The 8,912-nt window shown below is 55.2% G+C and overlaps 1 protein-coding gene across 2 annotated transcripts; it reads right to left on the bottom strand.

The window, feature by feature from the left end:
- Nucleotides 1-200: 200 nt before the first annotated feature.
- Nucleotides 201-5,508, bottom strand: mych (myelocytomatosis oncogene homolog). Of its 2 annotated transcripts, XM_071473038.1 has the most exons (3): nt 5,318-5,508; nt 3,547-4,105; nt 201-2,721 (listed from the first exon to the last, which is right to left on the bottom strand). In XM_071473038.1, exons 2-3 carry the CDS (start codon nt 4,088-4,090, stop codon nt 2,120-2,122), a joined length of 1,146 nt encoding a protein of 381 aa, XP_071329139.1. In that variant the 5' UTR covers nt 4,091-4,105; nt 5,318-5,508; the 3' UTR covers nt 201-2,119. The 2 variants fall into 2 exon arrangements, with proteins under 2 accessions (XP_071329139.1, XP_071329138.1); XM_071473037.1 differs by lacking the exon at nt 5,318-5,508 and having other exon boundaries at nt 3,547-4,249.
- Nucleotides 5,509-8,912: the final 3,404 nt, after the last annotated feature.

Raw genomic sequence — 8,912 nt, 5'->3', positions numbered from 1 at the left:
GAATCTAACCTATGACGACACAATATCTGGTAAGTGTCAAACCAGCGTCTGCACACTTGTGTCTTCATAATGCGATTGATACGTTTGAGTGTCTGCAGATGATTGATAACTGTTGAGGCTGGTGACATACAGATCTGTGCCCTCATTGGCTGCGTGTGTGTGTGTTTGTGTGCTGTGTAATAAATCACACAAACATCATCTCTCATTCATTTTTTAATTACATCAATATTAAAAAAAGTGCTGCTTGGTAAAGACCATAACATCATTTTAATCCTTAAAATCAAAATAAAGAAAAAAGACAAAAATAATTTATGATACAAGAATATTTACATAAAATATTTATTTTACAAAATCTATACAATATTAAAAAAAAAACACATTACAGGCCAGACTGCAGCCAGGTGGAGGTAGGTTTATGATGCTAAGAAAAAAAAACCTGCTGTCTCGTTAAAACCTCAAAAGGTGTTTGACACAGAAAAAACAAACAAACTGGGAGAAGTTGAAAAACTGATGTTGGAAGAAGACGAGGTTTCAACCAGACAGCGACATAAACAAGGAAACAGAGTCCTGAACAGAATGCATTTCAAGGCAGAGCAGGTTTTTACTGTCACAACACCTAAACATTGTCATTATTCCTACCAACCACAGTGCGTTCAAGTACACTCAGACCGAAGGAGGAAGAACTGGATTCAGAAGAACAGGATGCATTAAGACATTTGACACAAACAAGCAAACATTTGCCATCTGTGCATTTCATTACAAAACAGCATATTCATGGATAACATTAGTTTAACAGTATTCATTATAACCCGGCATCAAATGTTCAGCCCCATTACTGTTACTTCAAACTTCAGATCCAGCCCAAAGTACAAGTTCAACATAACACCTGATATTAAACGATGCAACAGGCTCCTGGTGAACACGTACAGCCTCACGTTGACCTCTGACCTCCTATTATTATTATTGTTATTATGACCTGGCCTCAAAGCTCCATGTGACCAAAACTAAGTTAGAGGCCGTCCGACTCTTAAACAGGGGAATGTTGGTCAGAGTGAGGGGCCCTCGTTCATGTCACATGGTTCAAATGTTCTTACACCGAACAGAAGTTCATCTCATATTTCACCTTCGTGGTCTCGTCAGGAAACAAACTGCAGTCAGGCTCACTGACTGGATGATGGTTGTCTAATAATAAAACACTGAGCAGAACTGAGCTCCACACAACCTCCACCCAGAAGCTTTAAATAAATGTTATCCAGAGGTTTTCTGTCTGACTTTGGCTACAACAGTACGGCTCTCAGTCCAGTTCACCTTCCAGCTCGGTCTCCTCAGAACCTGAATGCTGTTTAATATGGCTCCTCTGAGTCCCAACAACTCAAACACTGAACACAAAGTCACACACTCTGAGGTGAGCGAGCTGTGGCTGAGCTGAACTGAGGCTTTGTCATGTGAACAGTATCAAACCTGGTCAGTACAGTATTGTCATTAACACACATTAACCTGATAACAGAGTGGTGCTGGGCCCGGGGCTCCGCCTGAGGCCACACGGGGCTAGACGCACACCGAGGGACATGTTCCTGATTACAAGTGACACTTTAATCTAACTGAGGAGCAGTGGACCAGCTGTTGGAGACAAACAGCTGTCAGAGTGGAGGGATCACTGGTTGGCATGGCTACAAGACATCCTGAAAACACAAGATTCAAGTTTCATTCATCTACCGAGGCTTCGAGGTATTTCCCCCCAACAGGAAGTTCAGCCTCGTGTCACCCACTATGCAGATGGCATCCCGTCAGCGTGCGTCCAGCCAAACTGAAAAAATGAAACTGGCTGGCTCCGTCCTCGTCACCTTTAAAAACATCTTACGCTCTACAACAGTCAGCAGTCGAGGCAAGAGAATGATCAGCTGAGGCGATGAGTGTGTTGCGTTTGTGAGTCGACACAGTCCAGACCCATTGTTACCAAGTATTTGAAATGTCAAACTTTGTGCGCACTTTTCAGCATGACACGCCGTACTCTGTCCCGCCCACTCCTCTGTCTTTGTACAACGTCTCTTCCCCCGCCTCCCCCGCACACACACAGTCTCTCCATGGCTACATGCAGCCCATGGTTTCCCCTGATCCATTAGCTGTGGAGGCGCTCCAGCCGGGCTTTCAGCTCCTCCTGTCTGGCCCTCAGTCTGTCCCTCTTGGACTGCAGCCTGTGGCACTCGTCCTCCAGGCTGTAGATGCAGTCTCTGGCCTTCTTCAGGATCACCACCTTGGAGGCCTTGTCGTTGTGCGACAGCTCTGGCACGTTGTCGCGCAGACGCATGAAGCAGTTCTTCAGCTCGTTGCGTCGCTGCCGCTCCATCACGTTGTGAGTCCGCCGCCGCTCCTCCTCATCCTCCGTCTCTGTTGAGTTCCGGGACGAGTGGTGGTGGTGGTGGTGGTGGTACCGTGACGAGGACGACGACGAGGAAGAGCTGCGAGACGAGTGGTGGAAGCGCGATGACCCGTCGCTCCCTCGCGAGCGCTTGTTGGATGAGGATGAAGAGGAGGAAGGTGGCGGTGAGGCGGGGCAAGGAGCAGCGTAGTTGTGTTGCAGCTGGATCTCGATATGATGGCGCTGAAGAGCCCGCTGCTCCTCTTCCTGCTTCTGCTGACGGACAGACAGGTCAGCCAATGGGGACAGAGGGGAGGGGCTGGAGGGACAGTGGACGACCGTCACCACGTCAATCTCCTCTTCTGTCGGGGGCAGAAAGGAGAGATGGGTTAGACCTTGTTTTCTGACCTTTGACGGTGTGACGACATTTCAGAGAAGCACTGACACCAGAAACAAGAGTGTCGACATTAGACACACAGGGCTCTCACTCACACTCACACACACACACACACACACACACACGCACACACGCACACACGTCACCTCACTGTAAACATTCAGAAACGTGCACAGCTGCAGTCAAACACAGTTGTTACAGTGAAAACACAAAACTACTCTTTCACTACAACATCAAACAGAGACACCAAGAATTGTCACGTTAAACTAAAATGCTTTACAGGGCTCAGGCGCCGTGCACCACTTCCTCTGGCTCAGAGCCGAGGACGCCGCAGGCTCCAGTCAGTAACGTGACTCATTAGGAGGTAATGGATGAAGCCGCTACTCTTACCGCTGAGCATGAGTCACTCTCACTCTCACACACACACACAGAGTCAATTATCTCCCCTAAAACCTCTCATTGACTCATGTCAGTCAACAGCTACGCCCCGCCCACGCCTCAACAACATCCTGGAGTCATAAAGGCGGTTACAGGTGGCCGGCTGGCGTCCAGATAACAGGAGAGCACAGACCCGTGTGGCTCAGAGCCACTAAACATTAGTGAATTATCAGTGAAGCTGTTCTGGGTGAGGACTGTTTATACTGATAAACCTCACAATAATGAGCAGGACTGAGATTAAAGTCCAATTTCACCATCAGCACTAAAACGGAAAAAGTCAATTTTTTAAAACTCTGATTTCACGCTCACAAGTCCAAACACAACTTTGATATAAAATGGGTTCTGAACTCACCAGAGTCACTGGATGAGTAGGTGGACAGCTCGCCGCCGGTTGAGCCGTAGTCCGATGTGGCCTCGCTGGACTCCTGAGTGTCCATCAGGTTCTGACAGTCCAGTGTGGAGCCGGCAATCTCCTCAAAGATGCTGGTGTCGATGTCAGACAGCAGCGGGCTGGAGCCGAGCACCGAGGAGACCAGCTTCTCCTCCAGGCTCTTGTCCGCCGCCAGGCACTGCCACAGGCAGTCCTCGCCGCTCTCCTCCAGAGGGGAGCAGGGCTGGCTGGGCTCGCCCTCCTTCTCTGCAGCGTTGGAGTGGAAGAAGTCGCAGTTCCAGTTGAGCTGCATGTCGTGATCCTCCAGCAGGATGTCCGACACGTAGCTCAGCTGGTCCTCCTTGGACAGCGGCTTACCATCACCCAGTCCGGCCTTCATGGGGGGGGACTGGGGGGGTGTCGGCAGCGACTGGAGGTCCTTCATCAAACTCTGGCAGAACTCGTCATCAAAGAGCAACGGCTCCGAGTAAAACCAGTCCTGCGACTGAGCGAAGCTCTGCAACATGTTGGATTGTAGAATCTGTGAGAACAGTGAGACAGAGTCAGAGCTGAAGGGGTTAAATCCAGAGGAGCGGCCTGTAGTGTTGACGAGCAGCAGCAGCGAAAGTGTAAACCAGTTCCTCCAGACTGAGGCCCCCCCGGCAGAGTGCCACCTTTTAACTGTGTTTACATCACTGTAGCCCCGCCCCACTGCTCCCCAGGGGCCCACCCCCCCGCCCATGACATCACAGAAACAGCTGGGAGAGACGGACAGAAACTTTACACCTTTTTCCACAATTTACATTTTTCCTCCTAAAAGAGTAAACGAATCAGCGGCTGCCTGCTGACATGGAAAACAGTAGAGCAAGAGAGGATGATTCTACTGTTACTCAACTCTTTAACCTCTGCTGCCACACACACACACACACACACACACACACACACACACACACACACACACACCAGTTCAGCCTCACTGCAGGAAATCTACACACTTTCACAACAAGAATGAAAACACTACTCAGTTTACCAGCGACCAGGACTTTATTACAGTCACAAAAATAAAACACATGTCAAAGGTCACGGAACTAATGTCTACTAAAATAAACGGAGCTGGAGGTGGAGACGGGGGGCTCCTACAACCTTCCTAAGGGGTCTCACGGTGTGTGCATGTGTAGCAGGCGGTGCTGGAACAAAGCCGCCGTGTGTGCGGTGCAGACCGGCTGTGCGACCTCAATGCTGCCTTTCTTCACCATCACAGGCCGAGCAACCGGAGCCCAGTCTGCGGCCGAACCAGCCAGTAAATCAGCCACTAACCGTGTTAATGACGACTGTTTACCGCTTCTAACGCACGCCGTTCACCCGCGCTACCGGGGCTGAGCTCAGCTGCTGCGAACCGGAGCCTTTAAAAAAGACTAATTTCTCAATGAGGTTTTGAATGCAGCTTCGCTGACGCCTCATTCTCTGCCGTTAGGGCTGCACCCGAGCCAGAGTCCGTTCAACGGTCAACACAGAACCAGAGTTTCACCAGGTTTCTACAGGCACAGACCGACCCAGCCGGTGTTAGCGTGGAGGACACCGTCCGGCAGCGGGCGGTCCCGGGGGTCAACCCGCTGCCGGTGCTTCGAACCCGGCATGGGCTCCACGTGAGAGCGGCGCCGCCCCGGTGCTCCTCTTGAACATCAAACGCTCACACGTGAACACATGAATGTCAGGTAATTTAGCTGGAAGTAGCGGCCCGCGGCTGCCTTACCTTCAGCGGTCCTTACAGGCGATGAGTCGGGATGAAACAGCCCAGAGCGGCGGGAGAGGTGTCCGGTAGGTCCGCGGCGGAGTGATCGGCCGTGCGGGCAGCGGTGGGGCTCAGGTCTTTGTGTGCGCGGGCAGTGGCAGCATGGTGTTCCTCCGCGGCCTCCTCCTCCGCTTCCCCCAGACAGAGTAGGTGTGGCCGGCGGGCTCTCGCCGCTCTTATACCGCTGACGCTCGCCGGTGTGCCTCCGCCACAAAAATCGCGCCAAAACGTGAGAACCAACGGCAGGTTGTTACCGGCAACCGAACCGTAGCCTTGGTAACCGGCGTCGGATGACGTGTCGATCGAGTCCGCGCGGAAAAACCGGCGGCGACTGAGACTCCGGTAAATTTGAGACTGAAACCGGGACTAGATTACCCGACCGCGGAGGGATACCGTGCGGGTCGGGATTCCAGGAAAATGGTGGCGGGTAAAAGTTGGGACAGAAACACACGTGGATCGTGGAGAGAAGCCGGGTGTCTCTCTGCCTGCCTGTCTCCCTGTCTCTCTCTCTGTCTCTCTCTCTGTCTCTCTCTCTCTGTCTCTCTGCCTGTCTCTCTCTCTGCCTCCCTGTCTGTCTCTCTCCCTGCCTGTCTGTCTCCCTGTCTGTCTGCCTCCCTGCCTGTCTGTCTGTCTCCCTGTCTCTCTCCCTGTCTGTCTCCCTGCCTGTCTCTCTCCCTGCCTGCCTGTCTGTCTGCCTGTCTGTCTCCCTGTCTGTCTGCCTGTCTGTCTCCCTGTCTGTCTCCCTGCCTGTCTGCCTGCCTGTCTCTCTCCCTGCCTGTCCGTCTCCCTGCCTGTCTGCCTGCCTGTCTCTCTCCCTGCCTGCCTGTCTCCCTGCCTGTCTGCCTGTCTCCCTGCCTGCCTGTCTGTCTCCCTGCCTGTCTCTCTCCCTGCCTGTCTGTCTCTCTCCCTGCCTGTCTGTCTCCCTGCCTGTCTGCCTGCCTGTCTCTCTCCCTGCCTGTCTGTCTCCCTGCCTGCCTGCCTGTCTCCCTGCCTGTCTGTCTCTCTCCCTGCCTGCCTGTCTCCCTGTCTGTCTCTCTCCCTGCCTGTCTCTCCCCCTGCCTGTCTGTCTCTCTCCCTGCCTGTCTGTCTCCCTGTCTGTCTCCCTGCCTGTCTCTCTCCCTGCCTGTCTGTCTCCCTGCCTGTCTCTCTCCCTGCCTGCCTGTCTGTCTCCCTGCCTGTCTGTCTCCCTGTCTGTCTCCCTGCCTGTCTGTCTGTCTGTCTCCCTGCCTGTCTCTCTCCCTGCCTGTCTGTCTCCCTGTCTGTCTCTCTCCCTGCCTGCCTGTCTCCCTGTCTGTCTCCCTGTCTGTCTCTCTCCCTGCCTGCCTGTCTGCCTGTCTCCCTGTCTGTCTCCCTGTCTGTCTCTGTCCCTGCCTGCCTGTCTCCCTGTCTGTCTCCCTGTCTGTCTCTCTCCCTGCCTGCCTGTCTGTCTCTCTCCCTGCCTGCCTGCCTGTCTCCCTGCCTGTCTCCCTGCCTGCCTGTCTGTCTCCCTGCCTGTCTCTCTCCCTGCCTGTCTCCCTGCCTGTCTGTCTCTCTCCCTGCCTGTCTGTCTCCCTGTCTGTCTCCCTGCCTGTCTGCCTGCCTGTCTCTCTCCCTGCCTGTCTGTCTGTCTCCCTGCCTGTCTGTCTCTCTGCCTGCCTGCCTGTCTCCCTGCCTGCCTGTCTCCCTGCCTGTCTGTCTCTCTCCCTGCCTGCCTGTCTCCCTGCCTGTCTCTCTCCCTGCCTGTCTGTCTCCCTGCCTGTCTCTCTCCCTGCCTGTCTGTCTCCCTGCCTGCCTGTCTGTCTCCCTGTCTGTCTCCCTGCCTGTCTCTCTGTCTGTCTCCCTGCCTGTCTCTCTCCCTGCCTGCCTGTCTCTCTCCCTGCCTGTCTGTCTCCCTGTCTGTCTCCCTGCCTGTCTCTCTCCCTGCCTGCCTGTCTCCCTGCCTGCCTGTCTGCCTGTCTCCCTGTCTGTCTCTCTCCCTGCCTGCCTGTCTGCCTGTCTCCCTGTCTGCCTGTCTGCCTGTCTCCCTGTCTGTCTCTCTCCCTGCCTGCCTGTCTGTCTGCCTGTCTCCCTGTCTGTCTCTCTCCCTGCCTGCCTGTCTGCCTGTCTCCCTGTCTGCCTGTCTCCCTGTCTGTCTCTCTCCCTGCCTGCCTGTCTGCCTGTCTCCCTGTCTGTCTCTCTCCCTGCCTGCCTGTCTGCCTGTCTCCCTGTCTGCCTGTCTCCCTGTCTGTCTCTCTCCCTGCCTGCCTTCTGTCTGCCTGTCTGTCTCTCTCCCTGCCTGCCTGTCTGCCTGTCTCCCTGTCTGTCTCTCTCCCTGCCTGCCTGTCTGCCTGTCTCCCTGTCTGTCTCTCTCCCTGCCTGCCTGTCTCCCTGTCTGTCTCTCTCCCTGCCTGCCTGTCTGTCTGCCTGTCTCCCTGTCTGTCTCTCTCCCTGCCTGCCTGTCTGTCTGCCTGTCTCCCTGTCTGTCTCTCTCCCTGCCTGTCTGTCTGTCTCCCTGTATGTCTCTCTCCCTGCCTGCCTGTCTGTCTGCCTCTCTCCCTGCCTGCCTGTCTGTCTGCCTCTCTCCCTGCCTGCCTGCCTGTCTGCCTGTCTCCCTGTCTGTCTCTCTCCCTGCCTGCCTGTCTCCCTGTCTGTCTCCCTGCCTGTCTCCCTGTCTGTCTCTCTCCCTGCCTGCCTGCCTGCCTGCCTGTCTCCCTGCCTGCCTGTCTGCCTGTCTCCCTGTCTGTCTCTCTCCCTGCCTGCCTGTCTGCCTGTCTCCCTGTCTGCCTGTCTGCCTGTCTCCCTGTCTGTCTCTCTCCCTGCCTGCCTGTCTGTCTGCCTGTCTCCCTGTCTGTCTCTCTCCCTGCCTGCCTGTCTGCCTGTCTCCCTGTCTGCCTGTCTCCCTGTCTGTCTCTCTCCCTGCCTGCCTGTCTGCCTGTCTCCCTGTCTGTCTCTCTCCCTGCCTGCCTGTCTGCCTGTCTCCCTGTCTGCCTGTCTCCCTGTCTGTCTCTCTCCCTGCCTGCCTTCTGTCTGCCTGTCTGTCTCTCTCCCTGCCTGCCTGTCTGCCTGTCTCCCTGTCTGTCTCTCTCCCTGCCTGCCTGTCTGCCTGTCTCCCTGTCTGTCTCTCTCCCTGCCTGCCTGTCTCCCTGTCTGTCTCTCTCCCTGCCTGCCTGTCTGTCTGCCTGTCTCCCTGTCTGTCTCTCTCCCTGCCTGCCTGTCTGTCTGCCTGTCTCCCTGTCTGTCTCTCTCCCTGCCTGTCTGTCTGTCTCCCTGTATGTCTCTCTCCCTGCCTGCCTGTCTGTCTGCCTCTCTCCCTGCCTGCCTGTCTGTCTGCCTCTCTCCCTGCCTGCCTGCCTGTCTGCCTGTCTCCCTGTCTGTCTCTCTCCCTGCCTGCCTGTCTCCCTGTCTGTCTCCCTGCCTGTCTCCCTGTCTGTCTCTCTCCCTGCCTGCCTGCCTGCCTGCCTGTCTCCCTGTCTGTCTCCCTGTCTGTCTCCCTGTCTGTCTCTCTCCCTGCCTGTCTGTCTCCCTGTCTGTCTCTCTCCCTGCCTGCCTGTCTGTCTCTCTCCCTGCCTGTCTGTCTCCCTGTCTGTCTCTCTCCCTG

Source organism: Trachinotus anak, unplaced genomic scaffold, assembly GCF_046630095.1.
Source record: "Trachinotus anak isolate AG129_WGS33_773 ecotype Australia unplaced genomic scaffold, CSIRO_AGI_Tana_v1 ptg000044l, whole genome shotgun sequence".
NCBI lineage: Eukaryota > Metazoa > Chordata > Actinopteri > Carangiformes > Carangidae > Trachinotus > Trachinotus anak.
This window is presented reverse-complemented; position numbering and strand designations above follow the sequence as displayed.

What these genes read in the sequence shown, in the direction of transcription:
- mych (XM_071473038.1), bottom strand. Translation starts at nt 4,090, where the DNA reads ATGTTGCAGAGCTTCGCTCAGTCGCAGGACTGGTTTTACTCGGAGCCG. An exon ending in CTACTCATCCAGTGACTCTG is followed by an intron (nt 2,722 to 3,546) that starts GTGAGTTCAGAA and finishes TGCCCCCGACAG; the next exon opens with AAGAGGAGATTGACGTGGTG.